Source organism: Ovis canadensis, chromosome 21 (assembly GCF_042477335.2).
Source record: "Ovis canadensis isolate MfBH-ARS-UI-01 breed Bighorn chromosome 21, ARS-UI_OviCan_v2, whole genome shotgun sequence".
NCBI classification, from domain to species: domain Eukaryota; kingdom Metazoa; phylum Chordata; class Mammalia; order Artiodactyla; family Bovidae; genus Ovis; species Ovis canadensis.
This window is the reverse complement of record NC_091265.1, coordinates 16,753,289-16,781,172: the sequence shown is the minus strand read 5'-3', so window position 1 is coordinate 16,781,172 and position 27,884 is coordinate 16,753,289. Positions and strand designations below refer to the sequence as shown.

Here is a 27,884-nt window from a genome sequence, read left to right as displayed (position 1 = left end):
TGATGGGTGCTTATGTTTGAGGCTTGGTGAATGGGAAGCACAGACGAGCTGTACCACGAGGAATCTATCACAGGCTTGGATCAACTGCATGTGTTACTGCAGGCATTGAGGCCCCAGGATGGTGTTCAAGAGGAAGCGTGTGCTCAGTTGCTCATTCACGTCTGACTCTTTGCAGCTCCCTGGCCTGTAGCCCACGAGGCTCCTCTGTCAATGGGATTCTCCAGGCAAGAATACTGGAGCAGGTTGCCACCTCCTCCTCCAGGGGATCTTTCTAACCCAGGAATTGAGTCTGCATCTCTTATGTCTCTTGCACTGGCAGGAAATTCTTTACCAACTAGTGCCATCTGCATGACATATCTAAACTGGGCTTCAGAAGGGGCAATCTGGCTGCAGAATCCACGATCTTATCATCTGTGCACCTCACCTGCACTGCCCTGGGCCCACCACATGTCCCTGACCTATGCACCTTCAGGAGAACTCATGGCTGGAGCCCAGTTGGGAGCACCCTGCAATGCTGAGTGTGGACAGACCTGGGCCCGCCACTGACCAGCACTGGGGAGACAGCAGTGTGGGGGGGTGGGGTAGGAAGTGCATACACGTGGGGCAGAGCTGCCTTGGACAGGGCTCTGCTGGGATAACTCATTTCCAGTTCATTTCAGAAATACTAGTGCCCAGCACAGGGCCCAGCACTTCGTAGTTGCTCACAATATACTCGTAGGAAAGAACAAATAAAGGATAAATAAACACACATGCCCTGCTGCTTGAACTGCTGCCCATTGGGAAAGAACAGGAAAGTGTGGGGTTGGACCTGTGCTGAGGAGGCAACAGTTCTGATTGAGGGAGGTCCTGACAAGACTCCTTTCCCTACTAGAGTCAAATAGCTAAGACAAGAAATAGCACAATTTTAAGTTGAAACTAAGATATGCATGTACCCTTCATTCTTGAAACAAGCAAGTCTGGAGTTTAAGAAACATAGCTTCATGAGGAGCCAACAGAGCAACCCCAAATACTGGCTTTCTGGTTTAGATGCCATGAATAGTGTTAATGATTGACATCCACACATAATTTATAGGGTACCTATCCCTCCTGTTAGCTCGGGTAGTAATTCCTCAGCTTGGTGCCTGATTACTCAGAGACCAAAGCTCAGCTCCTCCCTGAGGGAGCTCCTCCCATCCCCTTGACATTGCTATATAATGGCCTTGGGAAGTCACCCAGATGTCAGCCAAGCCCAAACAAAAGAGATGCAAGCTGAGATCAAGGCTGGCAGGCTGCTTTTCTTTAGGTTTCTGTATTTGTACCCCAACCAGAAATATCACTTCAAAACAGCAAGGTCCACCATTTCTAGTTGCAACACTTGTTAAGTATTACCTGTCATATACATTTATCACAGTCCATTGAAACCTAGGCTGGGAAAGCTGATTGACTTGGCTGCTATCAGACTAGGAACAGTGAGAAAGTTTGATAACATGTTGTCAGGGGTGTGTAGAAGTTATACTGAATCATTACTGTGGTGATTATAAGTGGGCGTGACCTGCTTGAAGGGCAATATGGTGAAACCTATAGAAATATTAGATAGCACATACCTTTTGACCCAGAATCTCTATTTCTAGGAAATTATCCTACAAGTAGTAAGGGCACAGAGATGCAAAGATACAAGTGCAGATATTGTCACTGAGGCATAGTACAGTCAAATGCAGTAGCAAAAGATTGGTGACAATGTATGCGTTAGCTGGTGAGGAACCAGTAGAGGAAAACTGTTTCTTACTCCATCAAGAATGCTTCTGACACTTACTACCAGAAGTTAGTGCAGATCCCACAGGTTAAGGGCTCAGTCTTACAAGACTGCTCCCCACTTCAGACACCAATCACAAGTCCAAGTGTCTGTACTTCCGACCAACTGGGTATAAATTGGAGGTTTCCATGGTTCATCAGGTTTGATAATTTGCTAGAACATCTCACAGAACTCAGGAAAGCACTTTACTTACTATGAGCACTTTATTATAAAGGATACAACTCAGGAACAGCCACACAGAAAAGATGCCACAGGGCAAGGTATGTAGGAGGGACGTGGAGCTCTCATACATCCTCTCTGGCCACACCACTCTCCCAGCATCTACATCTGTTCACCAGCACAGAAGCTCTCCTCTTCCAACTTATTCAGTTAGTGTTTTAGGGGGAGGTCCCATAACATGCTTCTCTGGTGGCTCAGATGGTAAAGCATCTGCCTACAATGCAGGAGAACTGGGTTTGATCCCTGGGTTGGAAAGATCCTCTGGAGAAGGAAATGGCAACCCATTCCAGTATTCTTGCCTGGAAAATCCCATGAATGAAGAGCATGATAAGTTACAGTCCCTGGGGTCACAAAGAGTCAGACATGACTGAGCGACTTTCACTTTGACATGAGCATGATTAAATCATGGCCACTAGTGATTAACTTAATCCCCAGGGTTTCTTCCTTCAGGGGTAGGGGCTAAAAGTTCAGGTTTTCCTTTCTTCTTTTTTTAAAGTTATTATTTATGGCTGAGCTGGTTTTTTGTTGCTGTGTGGGCTTTTCTCTAGCTGTGGCGAGCAGGGGGCTACTCTCTAGTTGTGGTAAGCACATTCTCATTGTGGTGGCTTCTCTTGCTGTGGAGCACAGGCTTTAGTAGCTACAGCACATGGGCTTAGTAGCTGCAGCTTTCAGGCTCTAGAGCACAGGTTCAGTAGTGGTGGCACATGGGTTTACTTGCTCTGTAGCATGTGGGATCTTTCTGAATCATGGGTTGAACCCATGTCTCCTGCATTGGCAGATGGCTTCTTTACCATTGAGCCACCAGGGAAGCCTTGAAAGTTTGAACTTTCTAATCCTTGCCAGTGAGCCCTCATCTTCCAAGAGTCACATCATTAACAAACAAACAAACAAAAAAAGCATTCATGACTTTGGAGAATCCAAGGGTCTTAGAAGCTTATATGTCAGGAACCAGAGAATGGTCCTGGGACTTTCCTGTTGGTCCAGTGGTTAAGATCCTGCACACCCACTGCAGGGGCCATGGGTCTGATCCCTGGTCATGGAAGTAAGATCTTGCATGCCACAAGGTACAGCCAAAAAAAAAAAAAAAAAAGTTTCTACCACTGATATCACCCAGGAAATTACTAGGTCTTCGGGAATCAGGAGCAGAAAACAAATACTTATTTCCTATTATGTCACAACTGATTAAGTGCATCATTAATATTTATACTTTGAATATTACACCAGCACTTTAAAAATGAGATAGATCTGTAAGCATTGATATTAGATTACCTCAAAAATAATGAAAAAGCACAGAGCAGAACAGTGTGTACAAACTGTTCTATTTGAGTAAACTAATGATATGTATATGTACACGTGTACACGCACAGATATGCACATTTATCCATAACACGCACAAAATATCTCCCAAGGGCATTCTAAAAATCAGGTGTCTTTGGTTGTCTTCAGGGAAAGGACTGGGTGTCTGGGATGGGAGAAAACTTTACATTTCACTTTATATCCTTTCGAACAGTTAGAATATTTTAGTGAGTAAGAGTATTATTTAAATAAAACAATAAATAAAAAAAATGCATGCCAAGATTGGGTCAGAGTCCCAGATTTTTCACATTTGAAAATGTTGGCAATTCACATTTATATTAATACAATTGACAAAGTACTTCACAAGCACTCTCTCAACCTGTGAGGCAGGCAGGGGATTAGGGTAAAGGACCCATGCTTTTTGCTTCACAGGTACTTGCTTATTTGATCACTAAATATATGCACTCAACACAGGAGCACCTAAATATAAAGCAAATATGAACAGACATAAATGGATATATATATATATACAGTAATAAGTATAGTAGGGTGCTTTAAAAGCCTACTACAGCAATAGATCATCCAGACAGAAAATCAATAAGGAAACACTGGCTTTAAATGACACATTAGACCAGAGGGACTTAATAGATATATAAATAATATTCCACCTCAAGGCAGCAGAATACACATCTTTTCAAGTGCACACAGAACATTCTCCAGGATAGATCATATGCTAGGCCACAAAACAAGTCTCAGGTAATTTAAGAAAAGTGAAATCCTATCAAGTATCTTTTCTGGTACAACACTATGACACTAGAAATCAACAACATGTGAAAAACACAGCAACTATCACAAGCACATGAAGGCTAAAGAATACACTACTAAACAACCAATGGTTCACTGAAGAAATCAAAAAAATACCTGGAAACCAAAAAAAAAAAAAAAAAGAAGAAAACATAATGATCCATATTCTATGAGTTGCAGCAAAGGCAATTCTAAGAGGAAAGTTTATAGGGATACAAACTTACCTCAGGAAACAGAAAAAAAAAATCTCAAATCAATAATGAAACAAGAAAAAAATCTCAAATCAACAACCTAAACTTGTACCAAAAGGAACTGGAAAAAGAATAACAACTCTCTCCCAAATTAGAAGGAAAAAAATCATAAAGAACAGAGCAGGAATAGAGACTAAAAAAATAGAAAAAAAATGAAACTAAGAGCTGGTTCTTTAAAAAGACAAACAAAATTGATAAACCATTAGATAGAGTCATCAAGAAAAGAAAGAGAGGGCCCAAATCAATGAAGTCAAAAATGGAAAAGAAATTACAACTGACACTATAGAAATATAAAGGCTCCTATGAGATTACTACTAACAATTATATACCAACAAAATGGATAATCTACAAGAAATGGACAAATTCTTAGAAACATACAATCAAGATTGAGACAAGAAGAAGTAGAAAATATAAACAGAGCAATTAGCAGTAATGATGCTGAATTCCTAATTTAAAAAACTCTCAATAAACAGAAGTCCAGAACCAGGTGAATTCTACCAAACATTTAAAGAAGAATTAACATCTAGCCTTCTGAAAATATTCCAAAAAACTGCAAATGAACAAAGTCTTCTGAATTTATTCTACTAGGCAAGCACCATCATCATATCAAAACCAGACAAAGATACCACAAAAAAAAAAGAAAACAGGCCAATATCACTGATGAAGAACACAGATGCAAAATTCCTCCAAAAATAAAAAAAATACTAGCAAACCAAATCCAACAATACATTAAAACAATCATACACCATGATCAAGTGTGATTTATCCCAGGGATATAAAAACAGTTCAGCATTAGAAAATCACTATGATATGCCACATTAATAAATTGAAGAATAAAATATGATCATCTCGATAAGATGCAGAAAAAAGCTTTTGACAAAATTCAACATCCATTTATTATAAAAATCTCTAGAAAGTGGGCATAGAGGGAACACACCTGACCATAAAAGGGTCATACATACATAAAAAAAGGTCATATATGACAAATCCACAAATAAAATCATATTCAATGAAAAATTGAAAGCATTTCCTCTAAGATAAGGAATAGGACAAGGATGTCCACTCTTGCCACTTTTATTAAATATACTATTGTAAGTCCTAGCGACAGCAATCAGAGAAGAAAAAGAAATAAAAGGAATCCAAATTGGAAAGGATGAAGTAGAACTGGGACTGTTTGCAAAAGATGTGATACTATACATAGAAAATCCTAAAGATGCCACCAAGAAAATTATAGAGCTCATTAATGAATCTGATGATTGCACATACAAAATTGATACACAGAAATCTGTTGCAATTCTATTCCCTAACAACAACCTATCAGAGAAAAATTAAGGAAATAATCCTATTAAGTATCTTTTAATATATATCATGATAAGATGGACTGAAAGAGCTAATATTGTTAAAATGTCCATACTATATAAAGCAATCTACATATTCAATGCAATGCCTATCAAAACAATGGCAATTTTCCCAGAACTATAACAAATAATTTAAAAATTGGTTCAGTTCAGTTCAGTTCAGTTGCTCAGTCGTGTCTGATTCTTTGCAACCTCATGGACTGCAGCACACCAGGCTTCCCTGTCCATCACCAACTCCCGGAATTTACTCAAACTCATATCCATCGAGTCGGTGATGCCATCCAACCATCTCATTCTCTGTCATCCCCTGCTCCTCCTGCCTTCAATCTTTCCCAGCATCAGGGTCTCTTCAAATGAACCAGTTCTTCACATCAGGTGGCCAAAGTATTGGAGTTTCAGATTCAACATCAGTCCTTCCAATGAATATTCAGGAGTGATTTTCTTTAGGATAGACTGATTAGATCTCCCTGCAGTCCAAGGGACTCTCAAGAGTCTTCTCCAACACCACAGCTCAAAATCATCAATTTGTATGAAAACTCAAAAGACCTTGAAAGAGCCAAAACAATCTTGAGAAAGAGGATCAAAACTGGAAGTATCATGCACCCTGATTTTAAACTATACTACAAAGCTACAGTAATCAAAAACAAGTGTAGTACTGGCACAAAAATAGACACAAAGATTAAGAGAACAGCATCAAGAGCTCAGAAATAAAACCATGCACCTATGGTCAATGAAGAAAAGGCAGTCTCTTAAGTAAATGGTGCTGGAAAAACTGGACAGATACATGTGAAATTAGAACATTTTCTCACACCATACACAAAAATAAGCTCAAAATGTATTAAAGACCTAAAGGTAAGACCTGAAACTATAAAACTCCTAAAAGAAAACATAGGCAGAACACTCTGACATAAATTGTAGCAACATTTTTTTAAATCTAAGGTAAAGTAAACAAAAATAAACAAATAGGATCTAATCAAACTTAAAAACTTTTGCACAGCAAAGAAAACCATTGACAAAGTAAAAGGACAACCTACTGAATGGGAGAAAATATTTGCAAATGATATAACCAATAAGGGGTTAATATTCAAAATGTATAAACAGTTCATACAACTCACTCTAAAAAGAAAACCCAAAGAATCCAATTAAAAAGTATACAGAAGACTTGAATAGACATTTTTCCAAAGAAGACAGGCAGATGGCTAACAAGCCCATGAAAATCAGATGCTCAACACGGCTAATCAGGGAAATGCAAATCAGAACCAAAATGAGCTACCACCTCACACCTGTTAAATGGCCCTCATCAAAAATTACAAATAAATATTGGTGAGATGTGGAGCAAAGGGGACCCTTGTACAGTGTTGGTGGGAATGTCAACTGGTGGAGCCTTTATCTAAAACAGCATGGTGGTTCCTCAAAAAACTAAAAATAGAATCACTATATGAACCAGCAATCCTACTCCTGGGTATGCATCCAAAAAAACAATAACACTAATTTGAAAAGATATGTGTACACCAATGTTCACTGAAGCATTATTTGCAATAGCCAAGATATGGAAGCAACCTAAGCGTCCATCAACAGATGAATGGATAAAGAGGATGTAGTATAAATGCACAGTTTATACTGAAAAATACTTAGCCCTGAAAAAGAATGAAAATTTGCCATTTGGGACAACATGGATGAACTTGGAAAGCATTATGCTTAGTGAAATAAGTAAGACAAAGAAAGACAAGTACTGTATGTTATCACTTATATACGGACTCTAAAACATTACACCAACTAGCAAGTATAACAAAACAGAAATAGACTCACAGATACAGAGAATAAACTAGAGGTTATTGTGGGAAGAAGAAAGTGGGGAGAGGCAAGATGGGGTAGGGGAGTATGAGATACAACTACTATTATGAAATAAATAAGCTACAAGAATATATTATATGGCACAGGGAATACATCCAATATTTTAAACTATAATTGGAATATAATCTCTAAAAGTTTTGAATCATAATACCTAAAACTAATCAGGTATACCTCAATTTAAAAGATAGTCTGTGATCAGAATGTTTTAGAGCAGAATCTTATTAAACCAGCAGTACATTTATTCATTAAAAAAAGAAAGAAAGAAAAAGATGAGGCATGATATGTGTCCAAGTTTCTGCCGAGTAGAAGATCAGAGCTGGAACTGGAGCCCAGCCCTCCCTTCACCACTCCACAGCTCTCTCATTTCCCAGCATAGCACATCACTCAGTGCTGGTACAGACTTGGGAGGCAGATGTGACAAGAAGCAGGAGTCTAGGCCTGGGCTTTCTGAGACAGGAGCTGCACATCACAGTATCTACTGAGCATTTGAAATTAGCCAGTCTGAAATGAGATGTGCTCTAAATGTTAAATGCACACCAGATTTGGGAGACTTTGAAGATTCTGTTTAATGTATTAAGATATGTTAAACAAAATGTTAAATAGATCATTAATAATTTTTGTATTGATTATACATTGAAATAATATTTTAGACATATTAGGTAAAACAAAATATATTGTTAAAATTAATCGTGACTGTTTCTTTTTTTCTTTTTTCTTTCTTTTTTAAGGTAACCACTGGAAAATTTAGAATGACATATGTGGCTTGTGTGTGTGTGGCTCACATTATACTTTTTTTGGATACCACTGGTTTAGACCATCACTCCTCCACCCTCTCCAGAAAATTCCTATACCTTTGAGTTTGGTCCACCCTCGTCGATGTGAGCGCTTTGTTCCCCTCAGACTTTCCTTTTCATTCTTCCAACAGGCAGAAATCTGCCGTGAGGTCCGGCATCAGCCCCCATGCCTCCAGCACCCTCATCTACAAGAACCTCCTCCCTCTCCTTGGCCAAGATTCTTCAAACTCTAGCGGCCTCTCTCTTTCCATCATCTGTGCCTGAATACCTTCACCCTGGTTCAACTGTTCTTCACTTCCTCTCTGCCCAGACCTGAGGCCTGAGCAGTTAACATGGCGGCACAAAGTCCACAGCAGACAGTCTCCAGACCAACGGAGCACAGCGTACCCTTGAGATGGTCCTCCAGACTGTCTTACTCTACTTCTCATGTAAATTCCCTCCTTCTTTCTCTATGATTATTATGAGCAATTTTCCCCAATCTCTCCAGACCTCCAAATTCCTCCTCATTCCCAGCAGATAACCTTGTCCATCTGGAACACTGCAGAGCACCCTTTCCTGCTTGAAACACTCAGTGGCTTCTGGGCCACTGTATTCACCTGGGTCTCTTCTCAGTTCCATCTCTGACTGCAGAGTGGAAAGGCTGCCCTTCTCTCCAGATGCCCAGAAGGCACACCTGTCTGTGGGGGCAGAGGGTGGCAGAGGAGTGCAAGATACTGGTTGGGGAAGCCCCAGAATCTGAAGACCCCAGCCTTGTTTTGGCTGCGCCATGCCCTATCTGGGCGACTGTGCAAATCTCCTCCCTCTCTGAGTCATCCTTTCCTCATTTGTAACTAAGGATCATCACGGCTTGGCTTCAGTGCTTCAGTCTTTTAAAAAGCCCATACACATGTGAATGAGAGCGCTTGAGCACCAGGAACAATCCCAAGGGCGCAGAGGAGCTCCCTTTGGTGATTTTTCATCCAGACTTAATCCAGTCTCCTCTCATTCAACAAGCATTTGGGAAGGAAGTGAAAGGGTCTAACCCTGATGGAGCACCAACCCAGAGTCACACATGCCACATGAAAGTCCACCATTCGCTACTTGGCTAACCAACTACTCTGCATCCAAACAGCACCACCCAACCTCTTCTCAGAGCCCCGCAGAGAAGGCCCTGCAAACCCACTTCCCCAGTCACAGGAGGCTGGACCAAGGTGAACCACCTGATCTAATCTAGTTATTATCAATCTGTGAATATCAGACCATTTGGGGAAGTTTTTAAAAAGCCTACCTTGGACTTGTGAGTTCAGAATTTTTAGGGGTGAGACCAAAGCCTCTGTGCTTTTTAAAAGTCCCTATGTGATCCCAGTGTGCAGCCAAAACTGAAAACCACTGAGTGAATCCACACTAAAGGTTTAGCAGCTGAAGTGCAGACCCAATTGGGCATTAACAATGCCTAAACCAAAAGAATGAAGGGCCATTGTGTGAAAAGGAATGCTTGAGACCCCGTGACAGCCTTTCAGCAAGATTTCTGGGGGAAATGGACTCTTTCTGGCATCAGTCAAATTTGATTGTATCCAGTCCTATTTCTAGACATGCTTGGGGTTAGGCAGGAGGAACAGGTGAGCTAAGCAACTTCCTTTGCCTCCTTCACCCCCTGCAACTCTGTAAAGCAAAGGTTCTCTATGTTTGTATGCGGGCTAAGTCTCTTCCAACTCTTTGACTCTTTGAGACTCTATGTTCTGTAGCCTGCTAGACTCCTCTGCCCATGGGATTCTCCAGGCAAGAGTACTGGAATGGGCTGCCATTTCCTCCTTCAGGGGATCTTCCCGACTCAAGGATCAAACCTGCATCCCCTGTGGCTCCTGCATTGGCAGGAGCATTCTTTATCACTGAGCCACCTGGGAAGTCTGAATGAAGTTTAAGGGAGGCAATACATATAAGGAGCTTATCATAGTTTCTAACATTTGGTGACCATTCAATAATATTAAAGTGAATATTATTTTCTTTACAGATAATTTCTCTTTTATTAAAGAGAATTCTTTGAAGATGCTTATTGAGGTGGTGAGCTCCCCATCGTCAGGGGTATGTAAGCAGAAGCTGGCGTTGTACCAGGGACTGAGGCAGTAAAGCTGAGGCTGGGAGCTGGAGTGTTGAGTGAAGGAGGCTCATTCTTTCAGCTCAAATTGCATAACAGGTGTAGAACTTGAATCAGCATTTGTAATTCTGTGATTCACTTGCAGACGTGTGGCAAGAATTGGGTGACCTGAATTTCCTCCCTGTGGAATTCCTTCTGGAATCTTTTTAACTTAAGCAAGAGCCATCCTTGCTGGAAAGCTGAACACTTTTCGGGACAGCCACAGGCTACAGTCACATCACTGCTGTGTTTCTACTTGGAGGTTAAGAAAGCAAGGTATGGTGGAGGTGGCTAAGGGCAGGAGGCCTGCCCCTGCCCAGTCTTAGAGAGTGAGGTGCCCCTGGGTTTACCCTCTGCAGAGCTGGGCTGCAGGACTTACAGTGGGCCTGGGAAACTGGGAGGGAGGCGCCTCCTCAGACACTTCTGTGGAAACACGTGTGCAACAGGAGCGTGAAGGTGGAGATGAGGCTCTGACCTCCAACATTTCTTCTGGGAGGACTTCCCAGGATGCCTGAAGGCACTTGGGAGACGGGTGCAGAGTGAGCAAAAGACAGTTCACACGCATGAGTGACTAGGTACCGCAGTGAGAGTACACAGCTTCTCCTTCAGTGAGACTGAGGGCCAGCCCCTCTCCAGCCCACAGGTCCTTAAACATCACTTCTTCCAGGGAGCCTTGTGCAGTCTCAGCACCAGGGGCTCCAGCTCCAGGTTCCCAGAGCTGTGTGTTCCTCTCTTAACCCAGTCCGTTGTAATTTCTCTTTTTTTGGCCGCGTCACACGGCCATCCTTCCCCGTTTACGGATCGATCCCCCCCCTGCAGTGGAAGTGCAGTCTCGATCCCTGGGCCACCAGGGAAATCCCCCGCTGTAATTCCTCTTGATTAATGGTCCATCCTCCTAGATCAACTGTCAGCTATGAACCCAGGGGGCTAGTCTACCTTCTTTTCTATGGGATCCCCAAGGCCTGTACAGTACCTGGCACTGTAGGCTTCCCATAAACACATGATGAAAGAATGAAGGTCTTTAGGCAAGTCCCTCAATCTCTCTGAGCCTTAGTTTCCCCATCTATAAAATGGGGACTAATAGTCCCCATTGGCAGGATTACTATGAAGAGGGCTTCCCAGGTAGCATTAGTGGTAAAGAACCTGCCTGCCAATGCAGAAGACATAAGAGACACAGGTTCAATCCCTGGGTTGGGAAGATCCCCTGGAGGAGGGCACGGCAACCCACTCCAGTATTCTTGCCTGGAGAATCCCCATGGGCAGAGGAGACTCTTGGGCTATACAGTCAATGGGGTCGCAAAGAGTAGGACATGACTGAATGACTTGGCATGCATGCAAGCATGCATGGAAGGCAGCAGTTAATGTGCTTGGCACAAAGCATGTGATTGACAAACAGTCACAGGTATTGTCTCATTGTCAAAAAACAATTGTAAACCCTTGGGAGGTACTGGCTTTTCTTCTGTTCGTTGGCTGGAGGCTATTGTTAGTAATCTCTCTAAACCCACCTGGCTGTGTCTCCTCTGAAAGACCCAAGAAACCTGGCCTCACCCTCCTTTTCCTGCCCCATCGCCCAAGACTAGTCACCTCTCCCTACTTGCTGTTGCACAGACTGTGGCCCACTCCCCGCTGCGGCCTCTCCTCTGTAACTCGGCTCACATCACCCTCCCCGTTGTCAGGTTTCTGTTCACTGGAAGGGTCCATCTTGAATGTCCCCTCCTCTGCCAGGCCCAAACAGCCTGCACGGTGCAGCTCCCAGCGGGCTTTCCATTCAGGCTCAGAGAGGGAGTGCCCATTCCCCCACTGGAAGGAGCAGGCGAGCACACAGTCCGGTCCGGATTGCCGGCACCCCGGCAGGGTACGACGTGATGGACGGTTCACGCAGACTGAGGTGCTCGAGCTGAGCTGACAGTCTACCTGCATAAAGGAACCAGTTCTTGTTGAAGGACCCCTGGCCGCCCATCCCAGAGAACGTGGAGGGCTTGCTTGATGGTGAGAGGAGAGAGAGGGTCTGGTGCCCCGTTTCTGGGCACTGGCTTTCAAAAGGAATGTGCCCCAGCCCCACAGTGAGTCTGGGCTAGGAACCCTGCCACAGGGCCGACAGCACGCCGCGGGGAGCCCCACGGGGTCCCCGGCAGGGTCCCCTGTGGAGGACTCACATCTCCCTCCCGACCCCCGGTGCTGCTGTAAGCCTATCAGAGGAACTACTCTTGGCACCTAAGATCCAAGACTTTCCCAATTCCATTTCTCTAGACAATTTATCAGATTGAATATGAAGAAACTGACCAAGGCTGAAAAACCTCATTTGACTAAGGCACTGCCACTGGCTATTGGCCTCAAGGGCGAGAAGACGGTGTTGCCATGTCTGTGCTCATTATTCCTGTTGCTCAGAACCTGTTCCTCCCTGCTCACCTGGCTTCCTCCTACTATGACTTCGAGGCTGCTGCTTCAAGAAGCCTCCTTCCAGCTCTCAGCTGAATGCATCTCTCATACTCCCCGAGCGTCTGACCACTGAACATCCAGGTTTCATGTGATCCCAGCTGCAGGGACCGTGCCGGGTGTCCCTGGCCCCTGGCACAGTGCCCCTTCCTCACTAGGTGCTCAGGAACCATTTACTAAACCAAACCAAACTTCAAAGAGAAACATTCTTGTCTCCTGACCTAAGCCTGGTGGCAGAATGTCCGCGGGGCTGTCAGGATTAAACTACCAGTAAGGGAGAAGCGAGACTCTCCTGCACACAGTGGTAGATGTTCTGAGAATGGAAGACGGGAGAGAGGCACACACTTCCTGCCAGGCTGTTTCCTTGAGACAAGAAGGAGCAGGGTAGGCATCTGTAGGTCTTACCAGCCTTCCAAGAGGTTCTTAGATGCAGCCCCGATTGAGAACCACGAACCCAGCCCACCCTCCTGGCCCCGTGCGCTCAGAGAAGGAAGGTGACCTAATACACAGGGCTTGCCGCCAGCACTGGGACCAGACCTCAGGCCCTGCCCTTCCCAGCAGGGGACTTACGGGATGCCCCAGAGCCATGGGGTTCCTCTGGGGGTACAGATGGTATCAGCCTGAGCTGCCCCCAGGGATGTGCCTCCGCAGGGGCAGGCCATTGAGCTTCCTGGACCACGGTGAGCAGCTGGAATATTCTGTGCTCACTTGACAGTCTGGCATGTCCCTTTAGGGCTGACTGGTGCCTTCCCAGCCTGGCAAACCAGTTATAGAAGAAAATCATTGCCCAACATTGTACTTGCCAACTGTGCCTCTCTCCTATTCCCATTTCTGCCGGATAGATACTTTCTTAACCCAAGCCTGTGTCCTAGGAAAAACCCAGGTGCAGGCAGACAAGGGTCCTGAGAGCACAGGCTAAGGGGGTGCAGGGTCAGCGGGTCTCAGATGGGGGACCAGTTAAATCCCCAGTAAGTGCTTGCTGAGGCAACACCCTTACTGCTTCTGTCACTTAGCATGCCCAGACTGTGTCAGGTGCCATGAGGATCTGTCCTCCTAGCTTCTGAGCACCTGCTGTATGCCTGGAGCTCTCTTCTCCACCCCGTCCTGCTGTATGCACTTGCTCATCCTACAAGACCCAACCTCAGCTTCTCCATCCCACCCTCCACGGAGGAGGATGCTTCCTGCCGACTGTGACCGACAGAAGCAACATGCGTTCTCTCGGGAAGAACTCAACTTCAGTCCAGGCCACAGAGATTATAGCAAAGCTAGTGATTTATAATATGCACTGTGAGTTTAGATACATCAGAGTACTAAAAGGAAAGAAAGCCTGAGAGCAGATAGAAGAAATAAGTGGCCTGAAGCCCCGGGGACGATGGAGAGAGGGTCTCCTGACTGTAGCCCTTTCCCAGCCCAGCACAGCGTAGCCTCAGGACCCTCTTGGAAACCAGGGATGAAGCCATTCGGGTGGCTTTCTGGTGATGCTGCCCCTCCCTCAATAACTTCAGTGTAAGCCCCAGGCATTTCTGAGCACCACCCCCAGGGGAAGCGTGAGGAGAGGGCACCCATCAGCCTGGCTCGCCTTCCACACGGTGTCACATCAGCAGCGCCACATTCACCCCGTATCAGGGCTCTGCTCTCCCCATGGGAAGGGCTGCCAGGCACAAGATGCCATGTCCCTCAGGACGGGCTAGCTAAGAAGAATGGATAGGACATACGAATAGTATTAATAGTTGAGAGGCATGAGCAAGATCTCGGCTATCAATGTGGACAGAGCTAAAAAAAAGATTGCTATAAAAACTAAGCTGCTGAGCAACAAGCACAGTATGATTCCGTTTTTTACTGCATTTTTTAAAAGCATACCCAAGCACCATTCTTGTGGGTGGGTATGTTTATTGATCCATGTTGATGTATGGCAAAACCAATACAATATTGTAAAGGAAAAAAATAATAAAAATAAATAAAAAGGGGACGTAAACAAACAAACAAACAAAGACCACTGTCTGTAAATCAGAGAGAGCCCACACCTCATTCGTCGGTTTCGCCTGGGTCAGTGGACTGCACCTTACGTGCTCAGTAACGATACTCGCGTGCCAACACGGACGGCCAAGCAGATGCCAGCGGGGCCATGTCCTGCGGTGACGGATCCTGGGGTCTCCCCAGGGATTCTCCCTAGGCTGGCTCTCCCTTCCCGCCCGCCCCACGCCACCTCCAGCTAAGCCAGAACCTTGGCTCCACGCAGCTGTGGTCGCCCCGGCCTCCCCACTGGTCCCCAGGCTGAGCCCCGGCCCCGGCTGCTCCTCCGTTCTCCTGGGCTCTGGCCAGGAGCGACTCGGCAGGGCCAGCTCCTCCACCCCGGCTCCACCCTGGGAAAGCGGGCATGTGAAATAGTTGTGTGTATGTGCATGTGTGCATGTGTGCATGTGTGTGAGTGGGTGTGGGTGTGTGTTAGGGGAGCAGGCTGCTCTTTAGAAGCTGGGGTTGAAATGCAGGCAGCAAGCTGGCTTGGCTCAGGCCACCAACTAAATTGTTCTACTTAACAACAGGTCCTACTATATAGGTTTATATCCTAGGGTAAACCACAATGGAAAAGAATATTAAAAAAAGAATGTATATATGTGTATAACTGATTATCACTTTGCTGTATGGCAGAAATTAACACAACATTGTAAATCAACTGTACTTCAATTAAAAACAACCAACCAACAACGAAAAAACCCAAGGAGTTCCTACTCGAGTCTTGGATCATCTGCGTCCAGATGAGCAGGGCATTGATCCTCAGAGGCCTGATGGCTAACTTCTGGTGCTGAGAGCTGAGACCGGAGATGAACAAGGTCCTGGAAAAGCACTCCACCTGGCCAGGTGCAGGAGACCTGCCAGCTTTCAGGGCTTTTAAGGCCCTGTCTTAGTCAGCTTGAGCTGCTATAACAAAATATCGTGAACCAGGGCCCCAAACAACAGATACTTACTCCTCACAGTTGTGGAGGCTGGAAAGTCCAAGGTCAAGGTGCCAACAGACTCAGTTCTTGCTGAGGGCCCTCTTCCTGGCTTATAGACGGGCACCTTCCTGCTGAACCATCATATGCAGCGAGCGGGATCAGTGGTCTCTCTCCTTAGAGAGACACCACCCCCTCACAGAAGTCCTGCCCTCGTGACTTCAACTCTAAACTTAATTGCCCCCTCAAGGCCCCGCCTCCACATATCATTATATTGGGAGTTAGGGCTTCAACATAATGGCTTTCTGGCGGGGACAGAAACATTTAGTCCATAACATTCTGTCCCTGGTCCCCCCAAATTCATGCAATGAGTTCCTGCATGAATAATAATTAAAAGAAAAGACAGTAGAGCAGAATGCCCTCTCCAAAGTAGGTGGGCCTCACCCAATCTGCTGAATGCCTGAATAAACAGTTGAGTAAGAAAGAAAAAAAAAATAATTCCATCTCAACAGTTCCAAAAGTTAACTCATTTCTCCTTCAACTCTAAAGTCTCATCTATGATAAATCAGACTGGGTAAGACTTGAGGTATGATTCTTCTTGAAAGAAAATTATTCTCCAGCTGAAAACCTGTGAAACCAGCTAAGTTATGTGCTTCCAAAATGCAGTGGAACAAGCATAGGATATACACTCTCATTCCAAAGAAGGAGCGATCAGAAGGAAGAAAGAAGGGACAGGTCCCAGGTGAGTCCAAAACCTAGCAAGGTAAATCCATTAGCCCTTAAGGCTCACTCATAATCCTCTGCGGTGCCAGGCTCTGCCTTCAGGACCCACTGATGCAGGGGTCAGCTCACCCCTGCAGCTCTGCTGGACATCCCCAGACCCCCCGGGGGGCTCAGCAAAGCCTCCGCTTTGCCTGTTGAAACCAACACCCCGCCCCGCTCCCCTCACATTTGAAACCAAGGAGATAACTCTGATGCTGGCTGAATTGCCTTCATTCTTTTCTTATCCTGAAAAATAGCATACACAGCTAGACAGCGATACATCCATCAAGTCCGATGGCCTCCCCTCATTTCCCTCTGTCTTCACCCCTGCAGTTACACTGGAGTTGTTCCTTCTAGGGGGCTGATTAGGCCCATGGTTCACACCCAGGCTAATCTTATCACACAGTGGTTGGTCACAATCTCTGTGCTCTCTTCTGAACATGCTCTTTTTTTTATAATATAGACAGGTTGACAATTTTCCACATCTTTAAGTTCCTGTTCCTTTTTGCTTAAGAATTCCTTCTTCAAGTTATTTTTCTCTTCTTGCATTTTACTCTAAGCAGACAGGAGGAACCAAGCTGATCCTTCAACACTTCGCTTAAGAATCTCCTCAGTTAATTATCTAATTTCATCATTTCCAAGCTCCACCTTCAACGGGAGCTCTGGAACATGAACACAGCTCAGCCAAGTTCTTTGCCACTTTCTAACAAAGATCACCTTTTCCTTATTGTCCAACAATTTGTTCCTCATCTCCATCCGAAACCTCACCAGAACGGCCCTCAGAGTCTGTATTTCCAGCATGTACTTCAAAACATGTCCAGCTTCTACCCATTACTCAGTTCCAAAGCTGCTTCTACATTTTGGGGGTATTTACGACATCAGCACTTTTTACTTCCGTCTTAGTCAGCTTAGACTGCTGTAACAAAATACTATTGACTTAAGGAGCATAGCTCTGGAGGCTGAGACAGCCAAGATCAAGGTCCTGGCAGATTTGGAGGACTCTTCTCCTTCCCTGCAGACAGCTGCCATCTCGCTGTGTCCTCCTGAGGCAGCAAGACAGGAGGGGCTCTCCGGTGTCTCTTTCTCCCTGTCAGGGGATCGCAACATCATGACCTCCTCTAAACCTAATGCCTCCCAAAGGCTCCACATCCAGATACCATCGCTTTGTGGGTTAGGGTTTCAACATGGGAATTTTGGGGACACAAGCATTTGGTCCATAACAGTCTCATTCACAGAGAAAAGGCTTCACATGCAGGGTGTGTGTGTGTGTGTGTGTGTGTGTGTGTGTGTATGTGTGTGTGAGCTTGTGGCACGTGCTTTCACGCAGGCTTCAGTGTCAGTGATGCGTATCTGGCTTTCTGGGTGGAGGCTTTGGGCAGAGGCTGCAGAAGAAGAGAGTGGAGGGAGCTGGTGAGAGGGTGGAGCCCCCCTCCCCACATCATGGGGGCTAGCCTGGAAACATAGCCCCCCTCAGGCAGGGACACAGGGCAGACGCTGGCTGGCACTGGGCAAGTGCTAGGGACCTGCCTTCCTGCAGTTTACAGTTCTGCAGAAGTCGCTCCTCAATGGAGAACTGCAAAACGGTGACCTTTCCTCCCGGTTTTGCATGTATTTCCTCTTCATCTAGGATGTCCTGTGTCCCATTGTCCCATTCCTGGGCGGCACTGTCTACCTGTCACTGGGTAGGCACAGCTGCCTTTGGGAATCTTGGTCTAATTCCCCACCTCTGGGTTCTGAGCCTCTAGAGCTTCCAGAACTTTGGCACTCCCTCCTCTCAGGACTGGCCACTCCCAGCCAGCACTCTTGTTTGCTTGTCTGACGGCAACACTGAACCACAGAATCCCCAGTACCACTGCTGCCTGCTTCCTGGAAGCAGAGGGGGCCGTGAATGAGTGAGTGAATAAACGAAATCCGCACTGTGGTGAACGGCTGACCCCTGAACGTCAGGGACAGCTGTACAGATGTTACGTGAGAATGTCTGGTTGGAAACACGTTGGAGGGGTGCAAAATGATAGGAAAGGTCACTGCGACGCAAGACGCACCCACTCATCTCATGGACTAACCTACTTCCTGCTCCACAGACAGCCTGAGACGCACGGTCTCTACCAGTCTTTGTGGGTTCCTGAGATTCGCAGCCTTCGAAGCTGGGCTGTAGCTGGAGAGGTGTAAAGGTCAACCGTGCCACATTAACCCGGGTTTAAATACTAACTCTATGACTGCCTGGTGGCGACAGCTGTGCCTCAGTTTCCTCACTTGTGAAATAGGCATGAGAGCGGCACTTTTTGATTCCCTTTGCTGTACAGCAGAAACTAACACAACACTGTAAAGCAACTACACTCCAAAGAAAATTAAGGGAAAATCAGAAGAGTGGCACTTTGTACATAGAGTTCCTCTGAGGATTCAATGACAGACGTGCCGTCAAGCCCTGGGGACAGTGAGCGCAAAGGCGCTTAGTAAGCAGCGGCTCTTCTAGAGGTCCTCCCCCGCCCGCGGCCCTGCGCTGGTCATTCTGGAAACCTCGGATGACTAATCTGTAAAATGGGAGTGATCAAAAAGGGGAATGACTAAATGAAAAGGTGCAGCTGCGCTCTGATCTGTGGTCTGGGTCACTGGGATCCAGCCATCTGAGCCCTGCGCCCGGGGCAGACCGGTGAGGGCCATCTCCAGCCCAAGGAGTTCAGACCCCGACCCCGGCCCCGACCCCCTTTCCTCTTTGAGAGGGTCTGCTGGGAGTTCCTCTAAGAGGCGGGGGGGCCTAAAGCACCAGGGTCAGCGCTGGAGACACGAGAAGGCGCGGAGGGAGAGGGGGGTCCCCACAGCAGGGGCGGGGCGCGGTGCGCCGGGATCAAGGATGCCTGGGCCGCAGCCGGGTTATTCCAAGAAAAAGGAATACAGAAAGCAGAGGCGGAGGGGCCACTGGCAGCCGGCTCTCCCCCGGCGGCTTCCGGCTCCGATCGCACTCGGGGCCGCGCCCCGCCCCAGGCCGCGCCCCGCCCCGCTGGCCGGTGGCCGCGACCCCTACCCAGGATGGGCCGCCCCGCGCCCGGCCCCGCCCGGCCCGCGCTTACTCTGCAGACAGCGGGCGGCGGCCACGCAGAGGGCGAGGACTCCCAGCGAGAGGCCGCGGCTCCGCGTCCTTCCGCCCGGCGGCGGCCTCATGAGCGCGCCCGCCGCGCCGGCCGCCCGGCACCGGCGTCCCGGGCGCGAAGGCGCGGCCCGCGCGCGCCCCGCCTCCTCGGCTGCGTCCTGCCGGCCCCGGGGGCAGATGCCGAGCACTGCCGGTGCTCCGGTTGAACCAGTTCCCAGGGAGCGGGCAAGGAAGAGGAGCGAGGAGGGAGGGAGGGGAGGAATGCACACACTCGGGGGTAAATCATAGCAAATCATGTAGTCTCCTTCCGTTCACACCCACTTTACTGGTGTTGATTCAGGATTCAGCTGGGCGGCAAGGGAGGGAGACTATTAGCTGTTGCCTGAGGACCGAGAGGGACCATCTGATGGCTCCATTGAAACGAGAAGGCTTTCAGAAAAGTGAAATGACAGTCTGGAATGAAAGGGATGAGAAGAGGATGAGGGAGCCTCAGGCTACTCTGGGTTGAGCCGTTGGGCAGTGGTGATAGTTGTCCACCAGGTACCATCCATGCATCTCAACACCATCCATCCACCCATCCTCAGTCCATCCACCCATCTATCCATCTCCCATCCACTATTTATCCAGCCACCATCCATACCTCCATTCATCCATGCATCCGCGATGTGTTCAGAGAGCCCATTTATTTGCACAGGGCTTAACACATGGTAAATACTCATAAAACACTGATGGAATGAAGCTGGGCACTGTGCTAAAGGCTGGGAGTACAACCATGAACAAGACAGAAGTCCTTAGAAATCCTAGCAAGAGGTAGGGGCTAGAAAAACAAACCATTGCTGTACAGAGCATGTGTATCTTTGATGAGGGAGGCCCAGGAGGCTACACAGACTCAGATTCTAATGTGCAGCCAGAGTGGAAAACCACTGCTTTAGGTTAGTTAGAAGCTTCTTGTGCCATATTTAAAGACACTCTGATCTGAATCTATCAGATCCTTTATTAGAGTAGGATTTCATAGAGGGGAGGAGCATGATAGCATGAGTTCATTTAAGCCATGATTGTATCTGCTGATAGACTCTACACATGGACATCACCAAATGGTCAACACCGAAATCAGATTGATTATATTCTTTGCAGGCAAAGATGGAGAAGCTCTATACAGTCAACAAAAACAAGACCAGGAGCTGACTGTGGCTCGATTATGAACTCCTTATTACCAAATTCAGACTGAAATTGAAGAAAGTAGGGAAAACCACTAGACCATTCAGGTATGACCTAAATCAAATCCCTTATGATTATACAGTGGAAGTGAGAAATAGATTTAAGGGCCTAGATCTGATAGACAGAGTGCCTGATGAACTATGGAATGAGGTTCGTGACACTGTACAGGAGACAGGGATCAAGACCATCCCCATGGAAAAGAAATGCAAAAAAGCAAAATGGCTGTCTGGGGAGGCCTTACAAATAGCTGTGAAAAGAAGAGAGGTGAAAAGCAAAGAAGAAAAGGAAAGATATAAGCATCTGAATGCAGAGTTCCAAAGAACAGCAAGAAGAGATAAGAAAGCCTTCTTCAGCGATCAATGCAAAGAAATAGAGGAAAAGAACAGAATGGGAAAGACTAGAGATCTCTTCAAGAAAATTAGAGATACCAAGGGAACATTTCATGCAAAGATGGGCTCGATCAAGGACAGAAATGGTATGGACCTAACAGAAGCAGAAGATATTAAGAAGAGGTGGCAAGAACACACAGAAGAACTGTACAAAAAAGATCTTCATGACCTGGATAATCACGATGGTGTGATCACACATCTAGAGCCAGACATCCTGGAATGTGAAGTCAAGTGGGCCTTAGGAAGCATCACTATGAACAAAGCTAGTGGAGGTGATGGCATTCCAGTAGAGCTATTTCAAATCCTGAAAGATGATGCTGTGAAAGTGCTGTACTCAATATGCCAGCAAATTTGGAAAACTCAGCAGTGGCCACAGGACTGGAAAAGGTCAGTTTTCATTCCAATCCCAAAGAAAGGCAATGCCAAAGAATGCTCAAACTACTGCACAATTGCACTCATCTCAAATGCTAGTAAAGTAATGCTCACAATTCTCCAAGCCAGGCTTCAGCAATACGTGAACCATGAAATTCCTGATGTTCAAGCTGGTTTTAGAAAAGGCAGAGGAACCAGAGATCAAATTGCCAACATCTGCTGGATCATGGAAAAAGCAAGATAATTCCAGAAAAACATCTATTTCTGCTTTATTGACTATGCCAAAGCCTTAGACTGTGTGAATCACAATAAACTGTGGAAAATTCAGAGAGAGATGAGAATACCAGACTACCTGACCTGCCTCTTGAGAAATCTGTATGCAGGTCAGGAAGCAACAATTAGAACTGGACATGGAACAACAGACTGGTTCCAAATAGGAAAAGGAGTATGTCAAGGCTGTATATTGTCACCCTGCTTATTTAATTTATATGCAGAGTATTGGAGAAGGAAATGGCAACCCACTCCAGTATTCTTGCCTGGAGAATCCCATGGACGGAGGAGCCTGGTGGGCTACAGTCCACGGGGTCGCAAAGAGTCGGACATGACTGAGCGACTTCACTTATGCAGAGTACATCATGAGAAACGCTGGACTGGAAGAAACACAAGCTGGAATCAAGATTGCCAGGAGAAATATCAATAACCTCAGATATGCAGATGACACCACCCTTATGGCAGGAAGTGAAGAGGAACTAAAAAGCCTCTTGATGAAAGTGAAAGAGGAGAGTGAAAAAGTTGGCTTAAAGCTCAACATTCAGAAAACGAAGATCATGGCATCCAGTGCCATCACTTCATGGGAAATAGATGGGGAAACAGTGGAAACAGTGTCAGACTTTATTTTTCTGGGCTCCAAAATCACTTCAGATGGTGACTGCAGCCATGAAATTAAAAGACGCTTACTCCTTGGAAGAAAAGTTATGAGCAACCTAGATAGCATATTCAAAAGCAGAGACATTACTTTGCCGACTAAGGTTCGTCTAGTCAAGGCTATGGTTTTTCCATTGGTCATGTATGAATGTGAGAGTTGGACTGTGAAGAAAGCTGAGCGCCAAAGAATTGATGCTTTTGAACTGTGGTGTTGGAGAAGACTCTTGAGAGTCCCATGGACTGCAAGGAGATCCAACCAGTCCATTCTGAAGGAGATCAGCCCTGGGATTTCTTTGGAAGGAATGATGCTAAAGCTGAAACTCCAGTACTTTGGCCACCTCATGTGAAGAGTTGACTCTTTGGAATAGATTTTGATGCTGGGAGGGATTTGGGGCAGGAGGAGAAGGGGACAACAGAGGATGAGATGGTTGGATGGCATCACTGACTTGATGGGTGTGAGTCTGAGTGAACTCCGGGAGTTGGTGATGGACACGGAGGCCTGGTGTGCTGCGATTTATGGGGTTACAAAGAGTTGGACACGACTGAGTGACTGAAATGAACTGATCTGCTATTTCATTTTTTCATTCTCTCTCTCCATCCCTCCTTCCTTCCCTTCCTTTCTTTTTACAATTATTAGTTTGGTGCCTAAAAGGTCCCAGGTATGGCAATAAATCTGGTTGAGGCAGAGAGGAAGAATAGGGAAGAAAACTAGAAAAGCATGTTGGGACTAAGATTTGAGATATCTATGTACTGATACTGGAGGATTTTTTGGTGGCTCAGTGGTAAAGAGTCTGCCTGCAATGCAAGAGATGCAGGAGATGTGGGTTTGACCCCTGGGTCAGGAAGATCCCCTGGAAGAGGGCAAGGCAACGCACTCCAATATTCTTGCCTGGAGAATCCTATGAACAGAGAAGCCTAGTGGGCTACAGTTGGTAGCCAAACAGTCAGACATGGCTGAAGAGACTCGGCACACACACATACTACTACTGAGGATGCTTGCTTTTTTCTATAAGGATTATAATTCAAGATACATAATGAGTATGAAATGTAGTCTTCTCCTTTGCAATCTCTGACATATACTTTCTCCCTCAGGTATTTGGTAATTCTTCTCACCAATCAACCACTTGGTTTAAAAAGAAAACTCACCAGAGTTTATTTCCTCAAAACCTTAATAGCCATTCTTCACTTCCAATGGAAGCAAATGACGTGTGTTTATAGTGACCTAGCTTTATGACAGCCATATATCCTCAAACAATTCTCATGTTCAGAGACAGTTCTGATTTTCATTTTATTTTTTAAATTAATTACTTTATTTATTTTACTTCAGAATATTGTATTGGTTTTGCCATACATTAACTTGAATCCATCATGGGTGTATATGTGCTCGCCATCCTGAACCCTCCTCCCACTTCCCTCCCCATCCCATCCCTCTGGGTCATCCCAGTGCACCAGCCCCGAGCACGCTGTATCATGCATCAAACCTGGACTGGCGATTCATTTCACATATGATATTTTACATGATTCAATGCCATTCTCCCATATCATCCCACCCTCGCGCTCTCCCACAGAGTCCAAAAGACTCCAATACATCTGTGTCTCTTTTGCTGTCTTGCATACAGCGTTATTGTTACCTCCTTTCTAAATTCCATATATATGTGTTGGTATACTGTATTGGTGTTTTTCTTTCTGGCTTACTTCACTCTGTATAATAGACTCCAGTTTCATTCACCTCATTAGAACTGATTCAAATGTATTGTTTTTAATGGCTGAGTAATATCCCATTGTGTATATGTACCACAGCTTTCTTATCCATTCATCTGCTGATGGACATCTAGGTTGCTTCCACATCCTGGCTATTATAAACAGTGCTGTGATGAACATTGGGGTACATATGTCTCTTTTGATTCTGGTTTCCTCGGTGTGTATGCCCAGCAGTGGGATTGCTGGGTCATATGGCTGTTCTATTTCCAGTATTTTAAGGAATCTCCACACTGTTCTCCAGAGCGGCTGTACTAGTTTGCATTCCCACAAACAATGTAAGAGGGTTCTCTTTTCTCCATACCCTCTCCAGGATTTATTGCTTGTAGACTTTTGGATGGCAGACATTCTGACTGGTGTGAAATGGTACCTCATTGTGGTTTTGATTTGCATTTCTCTGATAATGAGTGATGTTGAGCATCTTTTCATGTGTTTGTCAGCCATCTGTATGTCTTCTTTGGGGAAATATCTGTTTAGTTCTTTGGCCCACTTTTTGATTGGGTCATTTATTTTTCTGGAATTGAGCTGCAGGAGTTGCTTGTATATTTTTGAGATTAATTCTTTGTCCATTGCTTCATTTGCTATTATTTTCTCCCATTCTGAAGGCTGTCTTTTCACCTTGCTTATAGTTTCCTTTGTTGTGCAGGAGCTTTTAATTTTAATTAGGTCCCATTTGTTTATTTTTGCTTTTATATGCAATATTCTGAGAGGTGGGTCATAGAGGATCCTGCTGTGGTTTATGTTGGAGAGTGTTTTGCCTATGTTCTCCTCTAGGAGTTTAATAGTTTTTGGTCTTACATTTAGATCTTTAATCCATTTTGAGTTTATTTTTGTGTATGGTGTTAGAAGGTGTTCTAGTTTCATTCTTTTACAAGTGGTTAACCAGTTTTCCCAGCACCACTTGTTAAGAGATTGTCTTTTCTCCATTGTATATTCTTGCCTCCTTTGTCAAAGATAAGGTGTCCATAAGTGCATGGATTTATCTATGGGCTTTCTGTTTTGGTCTATTGATCTATTTTCTGTCTTTGTGCCAGTACCATATTGTCTTGATGACTGTGGCTTTGTAGTAGAGCCTGAAGTCAGGCAGGTTGATTCCTCCAGTTCCATTCTTCTTTCTCAAAATTGCTTTGGCTTTTCGAGGTTTTTTGTATTTCCATACAAATTGTGAAATTATTCTATTTCTCTGAAAAATACCATTGGTAGCTTGATAGGAATTGCATTGAATCTACAGATTGCTTTGGGTAGTGCACTCATTTTTACTATATTGATTCTTTCGATCCATAAACACGGTATACTTCTCCATCTATTAGTGTCCTCTTTGATTTCTTTCACCAGTGTTTTATAGTTTTCTATATAGGTCTTTTGTTTCTTTAGGTAGATATATTCTTAAGTATTTTATTCTTTTTGTTACAATGGTGAATGGAATTGTTTCCTTAATTTCTCTTTCTGTTTTCTGATTGTTAGTGTATAGGAATGCAAGGGATTTCTGTGTGTTGATTTTATATCCTGCAACTTTACTATATTCATTGATTAGCTCTAGTAATTTTCTGGTGGAGTCTTTAGGGTTTTCTATGTAGAGGATCATGTCACCTGCAAACAGCGAGAGTTTTACTTCTTCTTTTCCAATCTGGATTCCTTTTATTTCTCTTTCTGTTCTGATTACTATGGCCGAAGCTTCCAAAACTATGTTGAATAGTAGTGGTGAGAGTGGGCACGCTTGTCTTGTTCCCGACTTTAGGGGAAATGCTTTCAATTTGTCACGATTGAGGATAATGTTTGCTGAGGGTTTGTCACATATAGCTTTTATTATGTTGAGGTATATTCCTTCTATTCCTGCTTTCCTGAGAGTTTTTTTTTTTTTTAGTCATAAATGGATGTTGAATTTTGTCAAAGGCTTTCTCTGCATCTATTGAGGTAATCATATGGCTTTTATTTTTCAATTTGTTAATGTGGTGAATTACATTGATTGATTTGCAGATATTGAAGAATCCTTGCATCCCTGGGATAAAGCCCACTTGGTCATGATGTATGATGTTTTTAATATGTTGTTGGATTCTGTTTGCTCGCATTTTGTTAAGGATTTTTGCATTTATGTTCATCAGTGATATTGGCCAGTAGTTTTTTTTTTTGTGTGTGTGTGTGTGTGGCATCTGTGTCAGGTTTTGGTACTAGGGTGACGGTGGCCTCATAGAATGAGTTTGGAAGTTTACCTTCCTCTTCAACTTTCTGGAAGAGTTTGAGTTGAATAGGTGTTAGTTCTTCTTTAAATTTTTGGTAGAATTCAGCTGTGAAGCCATCTGGTCCTGGGCTTTTGTTTGTTGGATGAGTTCTGATTACAGTTTCAATTTCCATGCTTGTGATAGATTTGTTAAGACTTTCTATTTCTTCCTGGTTCAGTTTTGGAAAGTTGTACTTTTCTAAGAATTTGTCCATTTCTTCCAAGTTGTCCATTTTATTTGCATGTAGTTGCTGATAATAGTCTCTTACAATCCTTTGTATTTGTGTGTTGTCTGTTGTGGTCTCTCCATTTTCATTTCTAATTTTGTTGATTTGATTTTTCTCCCTTTGTTTTTGATGAATCTGGCTAATGGTTTGTCAATTTTATTTATCTTCTCTAAGAACCAGCTTTTCGTTGTGTTGATTTTTGCTATGGTCTCTTTTGTTTCTTTTGCATGTATTTCTGCCCGAATTTTGAAGATTTATTTCCTTCTACTAACCCTGGGTTTCATAATTTCTTCCTTTTCAAGTTGCTTTAGGTATAGATTTAGGTTATTTATTTGACTTTTTTCTTGTTTCTAGAGGTAAGCCTGTATTATTATGAACCTTCCTGTTAGCACTGGTTTTATAGTGTCCTATAGGTTTTGGGTAGTTGTCTTTTCATTTTCATTCATTTCTATGCATATTTTGATTTCTTCTGTGATTTGTTGTTTATTCAGCAGCGTTTTGTTCAGCCTCCATATGTTGGGATTTTCAATAGTTTTTCTCCTGTAATTGACATCTAATCTTACTGCATTGTGGTCAGAAAAGATGCTTGAAATGATTTCAGTTTTTTTGAATTTACCAAGGCTAGATTTATGGCCCAGGATGTGATCTATCCTGGAGAAGGTTCCATGAGCACTTGAGAAAAAGGTGAAATTCATTGTTTTGAGGTGAAATGTCCTCTAGATATCAATTAGGTCTAACTGGTCTATTGTATCATTTAAAGTTTGTGTTTCCCTGTTAATTTTCTGTTTACTTGATCTGTCCATAGGTGTGAGTAGGGTATTAAAGTCTCCCACTATTATTGTGTTATTGTTAATTTCACCTTTCATATTTGTTAGCATTTGTCTTACATATTGCGGTGCTCCTATATTGGGTCCATATATATTTATGATTGTTATATCTTCTTCTTGGATTGATCCTTTGATCATTATGTAGTGTCCATCTTTGGCTCTTTTCACAGCCTTTGTTTTAAAGTCTATTTTGTCTGATATGAGTATTGCTACTCCTGGTTTCTTTTGGTCTCTATTTGCATGGAATATCT

The 27,884-nt window shown here is 44.6% G+C and overlaps 1 protein-coding gene across 1 annotated transcript in view; it reads right to left on the bottom strand.

Annotated features, from left to right (window-relative positions):
* The window catches only part of VSTM5 (V-set and transmembrane domain containing 5), a 29,397-nt gene extending 9,514 nt beyond the window's left edge, over positions 1 to 19,883 (bottom strand). The window contains exon 1 of the mRNA XM_069565144.1: positions 19,681 to 19,883. Coding sequence (XP_069421245.1) covers positions 19,681 to 19,771 — 91 coding nt within the window. The 5' untranslated portion in view covers positions 19,772 to 19,883. The remainder of the gene's footprint in view (positions 1 to 19,680) is intronic.
* Between the last annotated feature and the right edge of the window lie 8,001 nt (positions 19,884 to 27,884).